This window comes from Stigmatopora nigra, unplaced genomic scaffold (genome assembly GCF_051989575.1).
Source record: "Stigmatopora nigra isolate UIUO_SnigA unplaced genomic scaffold, RoL_Snig_1.1 HiC_scaffold_72, whole genome shotgun sequence".
In the NCBI taxonomy this organism is placed as follows: domain Eukaryota; kingdom Metazoa; phylum Chordata; class Actinopteri; order Syngnathiformes; family Syngnathidae; genus Stigmatopora; species Stigmatopora nigra.
Window position 1 is genome coordinate 38,984 of NW_027551649.1, and position 18,517 is coordinate 57,500.

General features: G+C 46.2%; 1 protein-coding gene across 1 annotated transcript in view; it reads right to left on the reverse strand.

Moving 5' to 3' along the window:
* Positions 1–18,517, reverse strand: part of LOC144193106 (anoctamin-10-like) — a gene marked incomplete at its 3' end in the record, with an annotated part of 53,829 nt that overhangs the window by 34,929 nt on the left and 383 nt on the right. Inside the window, exons 2-4 of the mRNA XM_077711938.1 lie at positions 17,845–18,000; positions 16,581–16,772; positions 3,465–3,593 (exon numbers count right to left, since the gene is read on the reverse strand). Coding sequence (XP_077568064.1) covers positions 3,465–3,593; positions 16,581–16,772; positions 17,845–18,000 — 477 coding nt within the window. The remainder of the gene's footprint in view (positions 1–3,464; positions 3,594–16,580; positions 16,773–17,844; positions 18,001–18,517) is intronic.

An 18,517-nucleotide genomic window follows, 5' to 3' on the forward strand; every position in this document is an offset into this window, starting at 1 on the left:
TCTCGACGTTGCCGGCCCCTTTTTCCAGGGACTCTGGCGAATTGCCACTCTCGACGTCGCCGGCCCCTTCTTCCAGGGACTCTGGCGAATTGCCACTCTCAACGTCACCAGCTTCTTCCTCCAGGGGCACCGGCCAATTACCACTCTTGACGTCACCGGCCCCATCTTCCAGGGGCACCGGTGAATTGCCACTCTCGACATCACCGCCCCCTTCTTCCAGGGGCTCCGGCGAATTGCCACTCTCGACGTCACCGGCTTCTTCCTCTAGGGGCACCGGCAAATTACCACTCTTGACGTCACCGGCCCCATCCTCCAGGGGCAACGGCGAATTAGTACTCTCGACGTCGCCAGCCCCTTCTTCCAGGGACTCCAGCGAATTGCCACTCTCGACGTCGCCGGCCCCTTCTTCCTCCAGGGGCATCGGCGAATTGCCACTCTCGACATCGCCAGCCCCTTCTTCCAGGGACTCCGGCGAATTACCACTCTCGAAGTCGCCGGCCCCGTCTTCCAGGGGCGTCGGAGCATCGTCGCCACTTCTGGGCGGGCAGGTGCTGGACAGAGCGGTGCTTGGGAGAGCGGTGCTTGGGAGAGCGGTGCTTGGGAGAGCGGTGCTAGAATGGCCGTCCGTCACCAGAAACCTGGTCCGTGGCTTCGGTACGGGTGCAACTGGCGACCCCAAAGGCAACGGGAGTACTTTGCGTGGCCTTGGCACAGGAGCTTGGGGCACTTGAAACGGCGTGGTCGGCCGAGTAACTTCGGCCACTTGGACAGGCGTGGTCGGCCGAGTACCTTCGGCCACTTGGACAGGCGTGGTTAGCCGAGTAACTTCGGCCGTTTGAACAGCCGTGGTTGCCCGAGTAACTTCGACCACTTGGAAAGGCGTGGTCGGCCGAGTAACTTCGGGCACTTGGAACGGGGAGGGCTGCATAGTCGTTAGGAGATGCTGGTACAGCGTGATCGGCCGAGTAACTTCGGGCACTTGGAAAGGCGTGGTCGGCCGAGTAACTTCGGGCACTTGGAACGGGGAGGGCTGCATAGTTTCTAGGAGATGCTGGTACAGCGTGATCGGCCGAGTAACTTCGGGCACTTGGAAAGGCGTGGTCGACCGAGTAACTTCGGGTACTTGGAAAGGCGTGGTCGGCCGAGTCACTTCGGGCACTTGGAACGGTGAGGGCTGCATAGTTTCTAGGAGATGCTGGTACAGTGAGGTCGGCCGAGTATCGTGGGACGACTGGAACAGCGAGGTCGGCCGAGTAACTTCGGGCACTTGGAAGGGCGTGGTCGAGGTCGGGAGAGGAGCCTGGACGGACGTGGTCGGGAGAGGAGCTTGGACGGACGTGGTCGGGAGAGGAGCTTGGACGGACGTGGTCGGGAGAGGAGCTTGGACGGACGTGATCGGGAGAGGAGCTTGGACGGACGTGGACGGGAGAGGAGCTTGGACGGACGTGGACGGGAGAGGAGCTTGGACGGACGTGGTCGGGCGCGTAACTTGGACAGTGGTTAGTGTGTCCAAGCATTGCTTTCGCTTCGCTCTACGGCGTGGCGCTTGGCGCCTCCTCTGGGAGGATTGCACAGCACCCCCGCCATCACGTCGTGTCCCATAATAGGTGGTCAGCCCACTCTGTCATTGCTGGTCGGGATATTTGGAGTAGGAATTGTCGGGGGAAAAATAGGGGTAATCCTCCTCCAGTGGAAGGTCTCGGGGTCCGAATTGGTTGAAGAATTCATCATCGGATTCCGAAACGCCAGCGAAAAAATCAATTTCCTCAACGACGTCCTCCTCACCAGAATCTTCAGGCTCCCTCCATGGTGAACCAATTCCGCTGGTCATAGGCATAAGATAACTTGGGCGGTTCCTGGTGGTTGTACGCACCTGGGCATCATGATTAAACTGTAAGGGCTTCCCAGAGCGACGTGCATAGCAGTGGTGGGCGTAGGAGTACGCTGTGGATCTAACTCTTCTACCAGCTGAGACTCATCTCCAGCAATGAGCCTGAGAGCCCCGCACCACGGTGTGTTCATTACAAAACTCCTAAACGATTCTGAGGGGTTTCTTATACACTCCAAGCAGTCCGGTGTCTTCGAGGTGGATGGTTGGCGTCGCCGAGCGCATCGGCGCGAGCGTGGGTGGCGCTCCGCTGGGTCCATGATGGTCGGATCGTGCTGTTATGATCGCGTCGCGTAGTGCGACGCGATCGGGGGGGAAAGTGAACCCAGGTGCAGAGTCGCCGAAGCAAATGGAAAAGGGGAGGCAGCTCTTGTAGCTTGATTTAATAAACGGGGTAACATAACATAAACAACTTAGCTTGGTCACTTATTACAAACGAAAAGAAACATGCAGCATGGCGTGGCGTCAATGTGAACGGCATGACTACGATTTAACACAGGGAATGAAACCAGATGATCCGACAGCGTTCACAGAAAACCATAATGCTTAAATAGCAAAATTAACCTAATCACGTAATTAGCCACAGCTGATAATAATCGTGACATCGTGCCAGGAGGGGCAATCCAGCCACTCCTGACACTATAACTCTCAGAGGTTAGAATTTCCCTTCTTTGTGTCTATCTTGTTGGCCACCCTTGGCCTTGTCATGTCCTTGTACAAAAGTAAGAAACGGCAGTCGCCATTATCCTTGTGCGCTGAAAACCTCTTGCAGAAATAAACATTCAATCGATGATCCAATGTCTCTCGAATCTGACGAAAAGGACTTGGACTAAAGCTCCCAATAACCAGTTTTTTTTTTAAGCAGAGAGGAGCTATTTTCACTCTATAGTACTTAAAGTATTTACAATTTGATTATTCATAGATTATATTTAGATATTATTACATTAACTACCGACATTTTTTTATCCCATCTTCCGAGTTTCAGTGTGAATTTGGACATTTTATTAATGTTTTTTTTTATATTTAATATAAAAAGAACCACAAAGTACTGAAGCCTCGAATGTGGAAGCGCAGCCCTGACTTCCTCCATTTTTTTTATCCCGCATCTTCCGCTTGCAAGTTTCAGCGTGAATTTTTACATCTTTATATACTTTGTTTTTATACTTAATATAAAAAAAACGCCATGTACTGAAGCTGCAAATGTTGAACCCGGAAATTGGTGCAGGATCACAATACAAAACCACGATTGGAAGGCTGGTGAAAAAATAGTCAAATAGACTGAATTCATGTCCATGTTTGTAGTTCATGATAAATAAGTGATACTGCAACTGAAAATGTTATTGGTGTGAATACATGAAAAAAGCCTATTTCAACGGTGTTATAAATGTTACTTGTAAAAAGGGGAGATGTTGTGATACCGATTTGTTATTGGTTGAGTTGGTACACTCTACCATTAGCAGAATTAAGTCACCACAAACTAGGCACTCCTTTGTTTTAGGCACTTTGTGGACCTTTGTGAATAATGCACGTGAGAGAAACACATCAGATACAAGCCATTTTGTAAATCTTATATTACCTCAATAGCCACTGTCCACAGCATAAGATGCATTTCTGAGTTGGGAAAGTACGCTCTGACTTCAGAAGACATGCCAATGATTGCACAGTTGGTCACGATTGCAATGACACTCATGGCTTCAAAGGCAAGCTAAACACAAGGGAGCTTATTAGTATGATGATATTTGTCCTTACATGTTTTTGGGTTGAATTTTTGACTTATTGAAATATGAATCAGTACCACTGACCCTTTTTAAATTTGATAGTATTATGACATTGGAAGTTAAACCCCAATGTAAATATTTCATAAAGAAACAGTTTAATGAATAAATTTTCCTACTTGATTAAAATTTAAAAAAATGTTGCTCCAAACCTGGAGGACATCTTGAATCCCGCCCATGTTTAAGATGCCGTAAGATTATTTAAATGTTTTTTTTGCTAAATACATCATTACCTCGAACAAGTGCTTAAAACACATTGGCGCCTTTAGGGGTTTAGTTTGGATTTCAAGTCTTGGCGTTTCCCTCTGTGACCTGTCCTGTAATTGCTCATTGAGTCCACCTATCATTTCCCCGGCCCTGGTGTCTCTCCTGCACGCTGCCTCTCGTGTCATCCAGGTGTTTTTAACGGTCTCGTCAACCCATGTCTGCCTATTTAAAACCTGCGTATTTTTCAGTTGGATCACCTGCCCTGTTCAGTTCTGCTCAATTCCTGTTCATGTCTGCCCAGTTCAGACTTCCTTGTGACTCCGTGTTAATCACCATAGGTTTGGTTTTGTTCTTTGGTTGTTGCTGTTTTACGCGATTTTTGGAGAAGCTTTCGTTATTAAAGATCATGTTAGTGCACCCTAATTTACTGTCTCTACCTGATTCCCTCCATCTGGTTACAACTCCGCACACCGACCTCTTGATGAGACCAAACTAAAAAAAAGTGAGTTCTGAATCTGAGTTATAAGAAGACGCTGTTAATTTTTTAATCTGAGTTCTTAAGTCTTTGTTTAAGGGGGTATAAAAGGCAGCTTTTTTGGTCGAGTCCAAGCTCAATTTTCTTACTACTTTCTGGCCCACCCCTACCCCGATATAAATGTTAGCAAGGACCAATTCCACAATACTTTAATAAGGGCATTTCCACAATACCCTGAACAACATGGTAACGCTATTTAAATACCGAAAAACGAGATTAAAAAAAAAAAGACTTTCAGAGCCACAATAGCAGTGTTTGGACATAGTGCACATTTCACAAAGAATAATTTTGTCAACTTTAAGCATAACAAAAAGGGGTTCCGGAGTTATTTTATGTTGGTGTCACGCCACCTTGTATCAGCTGCACCTCCTCACCTCACCAACAACGGATGTAAATTAACATTTGTTCCGTGATAACAATATTTGCCTATCGATTCATTTTTAAGTTACAGTACCTCAAAAATGTGAGTACACCCCATTTACTTCTGCATTTTGTTCTAATTACATCTTTTCATGGAAAAACACTGAAGAAATAAAACTTTGATGAAGTACGATTAAATGGTATTTATTCGCTGTAACGCTGTAAAACTTGGATAATAACAGAAATGTATTGTATCTTCAAAATAATTCAAAACACTGCAATTAATGTGTGAAATGTTACCAACAAAAGTGGGTATGCTCGAAGGGAAAATATCAAAATTGGGCCCAACATGTCACCATCATTTTCTCACTCTGCCTAGAGCATCTTAGTCATGAAGTTCAACAGAGATTCACAGGTCGCCGCTGGTATCCTCATCCACTCTTCCGTAATGATATAAAAGAGCTGGGAATTTGTGGAGACCTTGCACTCCCCCACCTTCAATTTTAGGATCCCTTACAGATGGTCAATAGAGCAGTGTTTCCCAACCTTTTTTGAGCTGCGGCACATTTTTTGCATTGTAAAAAATCTCAAGGCACACCAGCAGTTGAAAATCTTCTTTATATTATTCTTTTTCTTTCTTTTTTAAATTTATTTATTATTTAGATTTTTAATGATTTTTTTGTTTTGTCAGAGCGGCTGTTTGTCCCTCCTGGCTGGCCGTCAGGGCAGAGCAGCTGGAATCAATCTGTGATTACTTTCTGTGTTTGTATTTAGAAACCAATTAGTTCTAGTATCATTGTCGGATCGTCTGCTGCAATCTCCTGCAAACTTTTGCATATTCCTGGATGTCGCTATGTTGGTTCAAGAGCCATGCAGCCATGTTACATTTCTCCTCGATACCACACGTTGTCCTGTTCCCGGTTTGGTTTCATTTTCCGTTTCACAAGTCCTCTTTGTTTTGTAAGATCGCTTCTAAATATTAAAGTTGTTGCTTTGAAGCCAATTGCCTCTCCTCATCCTGTTACCCGCGACTGGGTCCAAATCCATTCCCGATCGCGCCACAGCGACGCGGCCCGGTCATAACATGTTTTTTATTATTTTTGTTTTATTATTTATTATTTATATTAATCTAAAATTATGTCACCTACAGTTATGGTCAAAAGTTTACATATACTTGTGAAGTACATAATGTCATGGCTCTCTTAACTTTCCAGTTATTTCTACAACTCTGATTTTTCTCTAATAGAATGATTGGAACAGATATTTCTTTGTCACAAAAATATTCATGAAGTTTGGTTCTTTTATGACTTTATTATGGGTGAATTGAAAAAAAGTGATAAATCTGCTGGGTCAAAAATATACAGCAGCGCTAATATTTGGTAACATGTCCCTTGGCCATTTTCACTTCAATTAGGCTCTTTTGATAGCCATCCGCAAGCTTCTGGTTGAATATTTGACCACTCCTCTTGACAGAATTGGTGCAGTTCAGTTAAATTTGATGGCTTTCTGGCTTGGACTTGTTTCATCAGCATTGTCCACAAGTTCTCAATTGGGTTTAAGTCAGGACTTTGGGAAGGCCATTCGAAAACCTTAATTCTAGCCTAATTTAGCCATTCCATTACCACTTTTGATGTGTTTGGCGTCATTGTCCTGTTGGAACACCAAACTGCGACCAAGACCCAATCTTCGGGCTGATGACTTTGGGTTATCTTGAAAAATTTGAAGGTAATCCTCCTTCTTCATGATCCCATTTACTTTCTGTAAAGAACCAGTTCCATTGTCACCAAAACAGCCCGACAGCATAATACTACCACCACCGTGCTTGACGGTAGGCATGGTGTACTTGGGGTTAAAGGCCTCAACTTTATTCCACCAAACATATTGCTGGAAATTGTGGCCAAACAGCTCGATTTTTGTGATGTTTAACCACAGAACCTTCGGCCAGAAGGTATTTTCGTTGTCCATGTGATCACCAGCAAACTTCAGTTGAGCCTTAAGATTTGGAGCAAGGGCTTCCTTCTTGCACGGCACCCTCTCCGTCCATGGAGATACAAAACACACAAGGGACACTGACACCTGTGTTCCAGCTGTTACGATCGCCGCCGCGTAGTGCGAGGCGATCGGAGGGGAAGTTGAACCCAGATGCAGAGTCGCCGAAGGAATGGAAAGGTGAGGCAGGTCTGTAGCTCTTGTAGGTTGATTTATTGAACGGGGTAACATAACTTAAACAACTTGGCTTGTCCACTCATTACAAACGAAAGTACATGCGGCGTGGCGTCTAATGGAAACAGCAATTACTACCAGGATTAACAGGAAACGAAACCAGAACTTAACCAGTACTACACCAGACGATCCAACGGCGTCCACAGAAAGTCACAATGCTTAAATACCAAAAATAATCCAATCACGTAATTAGCCACGGCTGATAACTATCGTTACGTCATGTCAGGAGAGGCGATCCAGCGACTCCTGACAGTACACCCCCTCTAAGGGACGGATTCTAGACGTCCCAAGGTCAATTACAACATGAGAAACGGGAACAAGCAGGGAGGTTGGGTGGGAGATCTAGAATTGTCCGGTGGTCTTCCACACCAACCCAAGAACAGACGGAGAAGTCGCTCCGGCGGGCGTCCGCGCCAGCCAGAAACGAGACAAGTCAGTGGCAGGTCTGGCGGGCGTCCGTGCCGGTCAGAAACAAGACGGGGCAGTGGCAAGTCTGGCGGGCGTCCGTGCCGGTCAGAAACAAGACGGGGCAGTGGCAAGTCTGGCGGGCGTCCGTGCCGGTCAGAAACAAGACGAGGCTGTGGTCGATCCGGTGGGCGTCCGCGCCGGCCAGAAACTAGACGAGTCAGTGGCAGGTCTGGCGGGCGTCCGCGCCGGTCAGAAACAAGACGAGGTTGTGGTCGGTCCGGCGGGCGTCCGCGCCGGCCAGAAACGAGACGAGGCAGTGGTCGATCCGGCGGGCGTCCGCGCCGGCCAGAAACGAGACGAGGCAGTGGTCGATCCGGCGGGCGTCCGCGCCGGCCAGAAACGAGACGAGGCAGTGGTCGGTCCGGCGGGCGTCCGCGTCGGCCAGAAACGAGACGAGGCTGAGGTCGATCCGGCGGGCGTCCGCGCCGGCCAGAAACGAGACGAGGCTGTGGTCGATCCGGCGGGCGTCCGCGCCGGCCAGAAACGAGACGAGGCAGTGGTCGGTCCGGCGGGCGTCCACGTCGGCCAGAAACAAGACGAGGTTGTGGTCGATCCGGCGGGCGTCCGCGCCGGCCAAGAACGAGACGAGGCAGTGGTCGGTCCGGCAGGCATCCCAGCTGGTCCCTTAAGTCTTTGCCAAACTGCCTGCCTTCAGGAAATATTAGAAGTTTAGTACGGTCGGGCACCTTACCCTGTTTGCTCGGGGGGTGGACAGCCCTCGTCTCCCAGGAACCCGTATCATTGCTTCTCTGGACGTCGCCGGCCCCGTCCTCCAGGGGCACCGGCGAATTGCCACTCTCGACGTCACCGGCTTCTTCCTCCAGGAGCACCGGCGAATTACCACTCTTGACGTCGCCAGCCCCTTCCTCCAGGGGCAACGGCAAATTGGCACTCTCGACGTCGCCAGCCCCTTCATCCAGGGAGTCCGGCGAATTGCCACTCTCGACGTCACCGGCTTCTTCCTCCAGGAGCACCGGCGAATTGGCACTCTCGACGTCGCCAGCCCCTTCCTCCAGGGACTCCGGCGAATTGCCTCTCTCGACGTCGCCAGTCCCTTCTTCCAGGGACTCCGGCGAATTACCACTCTTGACCTCGCCAGCCCCTACTGCCAGGGACTCCGGCGCATTGCCACTCTCGACGTCACCGGCTTCCTCCTCCAGGGGCACCAGCGAATTACCACTCTCGACGTCACCGGCTTCTTCCTCCAGGGGCACCGGCGAATTGGCACTCTCGACATCGCCAGCCCCTTCCTCCAGGGACTCCGGCGAATTGCCTCTCTCGACGTCACCGGCTTCTTCCTCCAGGGGCACCGGCGAATTGGCACTCTCGACATCGCCAGCCCCTTCCTCCAGGGACTCCGGTGAATTGCCTCTCTCGACGTCACCGGCTTCTTCCTCCAGGGGCACCGGCGAATTGGCACTCTCGACATCGCCAGCCCCTTCCTCCAGGGACTCCGGCGAATTGCCTCTCTTGACGTCACCGGCTTCTTCCTCCAGGGGCACCGGCGAATTGGCACTCTCGACGTCGCCAGCCCCTTCCTCCAGGGACTCCAGCGAATTGCCTCTCTCGATGTCGCCAGTCCCATCTTCCAGGGACTCCGGCGAAATACCACTCTCGACTTCGCCGGCCCCGTCTTCATCGAGCGCCGGAGCATCGTCGCCACTTCTGGGCGGGCAGGCGCTGGACGGGCAGGCGCTTGGGAGAGCGGTGCTTGGGAGAGCGGTGCTTGGGAGAGCGGTGCTTGGGAGAGCGGTGCTTGGGAGAGCGGTGCTTGGGAGAGCGGTGCTTGGGAGAGCGGTGCTTGGGAGAGCGGTGCTTGGGAGAGCGGTGCTTGGGAGAGCGGTGCTTGGGAGAGCGGTGCTTGGGAGAGCGGTGCTTGGGAGAGCGGTGCTTGGGAGAGCGGTGCTTGGGAGAGCGGTGCTTGGGAGAGCGGTGCTTGGGAGAGCGGTGCTTGGGAGAGCGGTGCTTGGGAGAGCGGTGCTTGGGAGAGCGGTGCTTGGGAGAGCGGTGCTTGGGAGAGCGGTGCTTGGGAGAGCGGTGCTAGGGAGAGCGGTGCTTGGGAGAGCGGTGCATGGGAGGGGTACGGGTGCGACCGGCGACCCCAAAGGCAACGGGAGTAATTTGCGTGGCCTTGGCACAGGAGCTTGGGGCACTTGAAACGGCGCGCTGGGCCGAGTAACTTCGGCCACTTGGACAGGCGTGGTCGGCCGAGTGACTTCGGGCACTTGGAACGGGGAGGGCTGCATAGTCCTTAGGAGCTGCTGGTACAGCGGGGTCGGCCGAGTAACTTCGGGCACTTGGAAAAGCGTGGTCGGCCGAGTGACTTCGGCCACTTGGAACGGGGAGGGCTGCATAGTCCTTAGGAGCTGCTGGTACAGCGGGGTCGGCCGAGTAACTTCGGGCACTTGGAAAAGCGTGGTGGTGGTCGGAAAAGGAGCTTGGAGGGACGTGGTCGGAAAAGGAGCTTGGAGGGACGTGGTCGGAAAAGGAGCTTGGAGGGACGTGGTCGGAAAAGGAGCTTGGAGGGACGTGGGCGGGCGCGTAACTTGGACAGTGGTTAGTGTGTCCAGGCCTTGCTTTCGCTTCGCTCTACGGCGTGGCGCTCGGCGCCTTCTCTGCGAGGATTGCACAGCACCCCCGCCATCACGTCGTGCCCCATAATTGGTGGTTAGCCCACTCTGTAATTGCTGGTCGGGGTATTTGTAATAGGAATTATCGGGGGAACAATCGGGATAATCCTCCTCCAGTGGAAGGTCTCGGGGTCCGAATTGGTCAAAGAATTCATCATCGGATTCCGAAACGCCAGCGAAAAAATCAATTTCCTCAATGATGTCCTCCTCACCAGACTCTTCAGGCTCCCTCCATGGTGAATCAATTCCTCTGGGCATAGGCATAAGATAACTTGGGCGGCCTCTGGTGGTTGTACGCACCTGGGCCTCATGATGAAACGGTAAAGGCTTCCCAGGGCGACGTGCATAGCAGTGGTGGGGCGTATGAGTACGCTGCGGCTCTAACTCTCCTCCTAGCTGTGGCTCATCTCTAGCGATGATGTGCCTGAGAGCCCCGCACCACGGTGTGTCCATTACAAAATTCCTAAACGATTCTGAGGGGTTTCTTATACATTCCAAGCAGTCCGGTGTCTTCGAGGTGGATGGTTTGCGGCGTCGCCGAGTGCGTCGCCGCGAGCGTGGGTGGCGCTCCGCTGGGTCCATAATGGTTGGATCGTGCTGTTACGATCGCCGCCGCGTAGTGCGAGGCGATCGGAGGGGAAGTTGAACCCAGATGCAGAGTCGCCGAAGGAATGGAAAGGTGAGGCAGGTCTGTAGCTCTTGTAGGTTGATTTATTGAACGGGGTAACATAACTTAAACAACTTGGCTTGTCCACTCATTACAAACGAAAGTACATGCGGCGTGGCGTCTAATGGAAACAGCAATTACTACCAGGATTAACAGGAAACGAAACCAGAACTTAACCAGTACTACACCAGACGATCCAACGGCGTCCACAGAAAGTCACAATGCTTAAATACCAAAAATAATCCAATCACGTAATTAGCCACGGCTGATAACTATCGTTACGTCATGTCAGGAGAGGCGATCCAGCGACTCCTGACACCAGCACTTTCTAATTTTTGGCAGATCTGCTTTTTGGTTATTTTCGGTTGAAAATTCACCCTCCTGACCAATTTATTTTCTCAGCAGCAGGTGATAGATTGCGTTTTCTTTCTAATCATGGCAGTGACAAAACAGTGCCATGCACTTTATACTTACAAACAATTGTTTGCTCTGTTGCTCTTGGGACCTGCAGCTGCTTTGAACCCGTTTGCATCCAATGAGCCCAATTTAAATGACCTCAGAGAAGTCAACAGCTGTCGTCACTCATAATCACTCACAAGACATTAAGAGACCATGCTATGAAGCTCATTTCATTGACACAACTCTTTGCTTCACCAAAATTGCTAATTCGTGTTGCTGTATGTATATTTTTGACCCAGCAGATTTGATCACTTTTTCTGTTAACCCATAATATAGTCATAAAAGAACCAAACTTCATGAATGTTTTTTGCGAGAAAGAAATATATGGTCCAATCACTCTATTAGAGAATAAAATAGAGTTGTAGACATAACTGGAAACTCAAGAGAGCCATGACATTATGTTTTTCACAAGTACAAGCTAGTGGCAGTAGCTCTGTCCACCATTATTTGTTTTTCCTGTTTTACAGCCCTTCTATCTTTTTTTAATTACACTTCAATATTTCTTAATACATTCCTTTTTACTTTACTTTGTACTTTATACTTTTTACTTTTAAGTTTTTACAACTTTCTTTGTTCTGTTAGCCTGGCTTCTTTCTGCTACTTTTTTTTGAACCATTCAGCCATGCCTACGCTGTCACACACATGGGACGAGCTGTTACAATACGCAGCAGAAGGAGCAACACATCGGTGTCGCCGGAGATTCGGAGCTGGACAAAGGGGCCGGGAGAAGAGGCAATGCTTCTGACCAACCATTCCATCCTGGGATAAGATGGAAGTGCTGTCGGCGTTTACCAGCAACGGAGTCGAGGGGCTCTACTCGGCTACTGTTGTCTTCATCTCCAGACTTCTGAGGAGCGGAGTCGAGGGGCTCTACTCCGCAACTGTTGTCTTCAGCTCCAGACGACTGTGGAACTGTGCGGATAAGCTTGGAAGAGTGACTGCATATTCTCTATATCGGTTACAGTCTGCAGAAGTTCCCTATATTGTGCAAGCCTTCCTGTGTGGTTCCACTTTTTGTCCGACTTTACTACATCTTTTTGAGTCTGTATCCGTTTTAGCTACTACAACCAAAATGGCGCTGTTCAAGCAGCAGCCGGCGGCGGTGGTACCTCCACCTACTCTTGGTCGTCTTGTGTTCTTGCTGCTTTTATGTCTTAATGATTTGATGATTCCATTTACTTTGATTTTCTTTGTACTTTGTACTTTTGCTTTGCTGTTCTGTCTAATCATCCTGCCACAATGAAATTTCCATAATAAGGGATGAATAAAGTTCTCCAATCCAAGTGCATGTAAACTTTTGACCACAACTGTATATTAACATTATAAAGTTGTTCTCATTAAAAGTTTTATTATAAGGAATTAAACAATCCCACCCAGAATATTCAAAAAAATTCACACCGATCTAACGTAATCAAAGTTGATGTCAGCAGAACCTGAACACTTTCAGATCGGCTGATGTTAAAATAATTAATGCAACGTTCATTAATGCAAAAGTCATGTACTCAGAGACTTTACGTCAGCAAAAGTTGATTCCCCTGAAACCAAACAATGTAATGGTATCTCAGCATACGAGTGCCTCAACATACAAGCAATTTGAAATACGAGTAAAAGTGAGCAAATATTTATCTTGAGATACGAAACAAATTTTGATACACGAGCAGACAGCGGACATGAGAGGCTGCTCATAAAAACATCTGGGCACTGTCTCTCTCCACGCAACTCCCTCGTGTAATTTCTGCAAGCACTACGCAGAGCGTTGCATTTTTTTCAGGTTTTTTTTCCCCTTTAGTCTGTGCGAATGGCGCAAATACTACTTCTCGTTGGCAAGTGTCCATCCTATTGTGAGGACATTTTGTGAATATTTTGTAAGGAATTAATATTTCAATTTCAACTTACTAATACCGTATTCTCACGACTATATGGTGCATCGCATTTAAAGCCGTAGTGTCAGTACCAAGTGCTATTTCTGTATTTGACACACAAAGGACGCACCGTTTTTAAAGACGCAGCCAGGCATGGCAAAACATACACCAGCTTAACGGACATTTCGTCGACGGACAATTCGTCGCCAGACTCGCGAACGATTATTTTTTTTAAATAAAAGGCAATAAATAATTATTTTATTAAACAAGTTATTAAAAAGAGAAAGGAAATTCACATATTCTTCGTCATCTTCCTTCTTTTTTTTGCTTGGTATCCCCATAGGTATCGTGTATACAGACTAGATTTCTGATACGCATTGTGGGGCAACGGAGCTGGACGTCGTCGCTTGTCGGCCATTTAAAGAACAGGTCAATAGAATTTGTTCTTTGAAAGGACAATAGATTGCTTGATTTAAAATCAAACGTGTGCGTCAATATCAAAGTCAGAGATGCAGTATTTTTCGCATACTTCATGACAAATATCAGCATTCAGTCAAAATCATAGCCACATCAATTTGCGATGAGAAACCAAACAGTTAATAGTAATTTAGTGGGTTAACTCAGTGCCCCCGAGAAGTCGTCTGTTACAAGATGTCTTATTTTCTTTAATAAATAATATTTGAATTTCTTTTGTCTTCTTTAATAGTGGTTAAGGTTAGTGTTTAAGGTTAGGCGAACTATCTGGCGACAAAGTGTCCGGCAAAGAAGTGTGCATCGACGAAATCTCCGGATACTCAGCTTAAACATATGGACATATGCTAAAACACGTTTTTAAAAAGGCATTTGGACAATTGTTCAATTCAGACACAGAAAATGAGGACTTTTATGGATTTTTGGGTGATCATGACGTGAGTACATTGTAAAATGGCTAAATAGAGAACAAACAAACTCAGTTATAAATACAGTGTATACGCGACAAAATAAGGTAATGCAAAACGAGGTTGAAATTTATACAGACGGTTAATGTTTGTGTGTGTGTATATGTGTACATGTTTTCAATGTGTTACGTTTTTGCCCATTACTGCATTATTGGCAAAGAATGGGTTAATGACATCCACTGGCAAAGCAGTCAATTATGCTGACCTGCTGCAGCGACTAATGGCAACAGTTTGACTTACAAATTCTAATTATAAATGTGTGGTGCGCACTTCTAATACGTTAATTACCTATTCATTTATGATTTTTCTGATAGGGCAGCTGCCAAGAAACCTTTTGAGGGGATGGCAGTCTCTACTCTTGTTGAAAATTTGCATGCCACCCATGTGTGTAGATAATCTTTCTTGGGTGGATTGTTTTATTGAGTCATGGGAAGTTTCATGTCTCAACAAGGAGGGTGTTGGGCTGAATACAGCACCACTTTACAACTTTTGGGTTAATTTGTTTTCTAAACAAAAAATCTTTTTGAAAGGATTGTTTGGTCTGTACTACATATAATCCCCAGGCCAAATCAATATATCCAGTTCATGACTCCATTAGGACATTATCTGTTACATTGGCTCAGTCCTCGAGCAGGAAAGGTGGTTGGACCCAAATGCAGGAAAGCAGGCAATGAGAAAGTGCATGGAGTGCTCTACAAAACTTTACAGTAATCCTTCGAATACTACAGTTAATAAAGACCAGACATGGCCACGGCATTTGAAAACAGTAGGGTCACCCCCTATTATAACTACCACAATACATGCTTTTTGCGCCAGGTACACAAGTCTAGTCATCAAAAAGTATTTATTAAATATTACATCTATTAACATACTAAAATACGGTAGATTACGTAGAAATACTGTATTTTCACGACTATATGGCGCAGTGCTATTTCTGTATTTGACATACACAGGACGCACCGTATTTAAAGGCCAGGCAAGGCAAAACATACACCAGCTTAAACATACGGACACACGCTAAAAACACGTTTATAAAAAGGCAATGGAAGCAAAATTGAGTTTGGTTGTCCCTTATTTAGCCATTTTACAATGTACTCACTTTATCATCACACACAAATCCATCAAAGTCCTAATTTTCTGTGTCCGAATTGAACAATTGTCCAATTGAGTCTCGAAAACGCCGGGTTCACTCTCATCGTTTTCAGAGTCACTGTCATTGTCATGTGGCTCCACAGAAATAATGCCAGCTTTGGCAAAAGCTCGAACAACCATGAAAGCAGACATGTTCGTCCAGGCGGCCACAGTTCATTCGCAAATCGTAGCGTAACTAGCCCTGCCTGCTACCCTTCGTAGAGCTGTGTTCGCAAGCTATCATCCACTGTTCCAATGACGCCCGCATCTTTGCTTTGAAAGCCCGTCCAGCGGGTGGAGTTCTTTAGTCAAGCCTCCGGGAATGACGGCAAGCTCTGAGTTCGGTTTCGTGACTTGATTTTCACTGCTGATATGAGATGAGCACGCATGGCGTGGCAAATCAAAATTGATGGCGAGCCGTGAATAAAGCTATCCGGTCGCTTATGCATACACCTCACGTAGCCATTCTCTCATTTTCTCCTTGTCCATCCAGCCCTTTGGGTTTGGCTTCACGATGACGCCGGCTGGAAACTTTTCTTTTGGCAGCGTCTTTAACTTAAAAATCACCATAAGTGGTAGCTTCTGTCCATTAGCATGGCAACCGAGAACGACAGTAAAAGCCGACTTCTTGTGCCCCGTTGTTCGTATCGCTACTGTGCTAGTCCCCTTCTTCTCCACAGTGTGGTTTACCGGGATGTCGAAAGTCAGCGGTACCTAGTCCATGTTCATTATGTGGTTAGGCTGTATAAGTTTGTAGGTAATCTTCTTGGTGCATTAGGTGCGGAAAATGGCTAGCTTTTCAATGTAGGCCGCTGGAAGTTGCTGCGCCACAGTTCCCCTCGCTCTAATAGATAGATAGTGCCGCTTCATAAAACGAAAGCACCCAGACGGACCTCCTTGAAAATGTTCAATTTTTAAATTCTTCCGCTAGCACTTTTGCCCTCAGTCGAATGGTGATGGTGGAGACATTTCTCCTCGCTGCTCTTAGACCTAGAATCCACCACTCCAGTTGATCTTCCAAGCCGGGCCACTTTGCCTTGTTCCCAAGGAAACTCAGCTTCATCTTATTGACTTGGCGAAGCTCATTCTCCTGCTTTCTCCATTTGCGAACCATAGATTTGTTTATTTTGAATTCCCTCGCGGCTGCTCCGTTCCCATGTTCCACTGCATAATTGATGGCTTGAACTGAGCTTTGTAAGCGGGCCTCTTTGTATTATTCATTATTCATTTTGCAATAAAGCACATGTCCACACTCGTGTATATATAGGAACCTTGTACGGGCGTGGCTTTAGCGTCTTCTCACACACACACCCTCGGCAAGCCTTACCCCACCAACATCCGCCTTAAGCATTTGACCCCACCCACGTCCGCCTTCTCTCTATTTAAGAAGCGCTGGGGCTTTATTAAAAAGGATGCTTATATGAATGACGTACTTACCTGCCAAATCCCAATATTTGCAGCTGGGTCTGAAAAGGGTCTTTTATACAAATTGCACATTTTGAAAGCATCAGAGTAAATTTCAGTGATGTTGTTCAAAAGAACCAAGACCGCAGCCTGAGGATAAACTGAAGAAAACAAACTGATATAACCAAACAGGAGGAACAACTCCAAGTAGTCATCAAATGTACCCTGCAAGGAAGAGGAACATATATAAGGTTAATTCTGTATATTCAGTTTAATTTAAAATTAATATAGAATGGATTAAAGTATGTAAGTACAGTGGTACCTCCACTTACGTTGTTTATTTGCCCACAAATTGATTTTGTAACTTGGATTTTTCACAAGTAGAGACATACTTGACATTGAATTTGCATAAATTGTTCCATGATGTTATTTACTCTGCCAAAAACCCTTTAAACCTTTTTTAAATTTATCATATTTGTGTGAAATATGTATGCAAATGTGTGTTGATAGAAAATAAGAAATTAATCTATTGTTGTTGTTGGAATTGCAAGATGTTGCTGAGTAAAGTACTGTCATACCTCTACTTACGAATGCCTCTAGGTACAGAAGTTTCAGGACACAACATTTTTCATATGCAAATGAGTGATTCGAGATATGAAAAAGATCCATGCTACGAAAACATGCATTTCCTTATTTGTTATTTTATTTTGAATTTCATCAGCATAGGGCACATTTTCATCTGCTTAATTTATTTTGAGACATTAATAAACAATTTCCTTATAATTTTCTCTCATTTTTGTGTTTCCTCACATCTTTCATACAAAATTGGGAAACTTTGACCAATTTTGAAGGCTTTAGTTGATATTTGTGTGAGGACTGTGGAAAGAATTAGAGATTTTACATATAAAGTATACCCCTACCTACGAAATTTTCAAGTTACAAAAAAAGTCTTTGAGCCAATTAATTTTGTAACTAGACGTACGACTGTACACACGTACCGTACCGTCAACTTGCAGTTTTATGTCATCATTTTTTGTCTGACAAAAGCATCTTATATGCGAGTAAATGCGGCAAATACACAGCAAGTCCGTGAAAAATCCGTGATGAACAAGGAATAAGACATTTAGTGTATTTACGTTTCAGGGCATGTTTGATTTTTTTTGACGTTTTGTAGCTTGTTTTTTTTTCATACCTCTGGACATTTTTTTTTCCTATTGAGGCTTTTCGTAACCCTTATATTTTGTAAGTGAAATTATTCAAAGTGAAGGTGCCACTGTAAATATTTAAATATATTTACCAAATAAGTGCTCATGTCAATTTCCTGCCGCACCTGCTCAGTCAAGGGTAACTCCATCATTATTTTTTTATTACGCCCCCTTTGAAGCCAGTAAGGGAGGAAAGCTTCCATGAACTGATTAATAATTTGACTGGTGATTAACAATGTTGCCAAATTCTAAAAAAAAACAACAAAAAAAACATGCATGGGCAAAATGGTACTATAATCAGATAATATTTTTCAAATTCAAAAATTAATTATTTGATCAATTTTTCTTTAATTCGTATTAAGTATTCAATGCACATGGAAAGCCTTCATGGCATGACACACACACAGACAGACACACAGACACAGACACACACACAGACACACACACACACACAGACACACACACACAGACACACACACAGACAGACACACAGACACACACAGACACACACAGACACACACACAGACACTCTAAATGTGTCCTTATTACCTGTATGTCATTGTCAGACCACCACAAGTACTGTACATTTAGGGTTTCCAGATCAGAGAGGCAATGAATTGCACAACGTAAGTTTCTCTCAAATTATTCAGCCAGTATTTGTTCAGGAAATTAGTTTGATGTTACTATGGTGTTTTGTTTTAATGTGCAAAATTATGATGAAAGAATTGTCAGATTTGCACTTGAATGATCATTAAATTGCCTTGA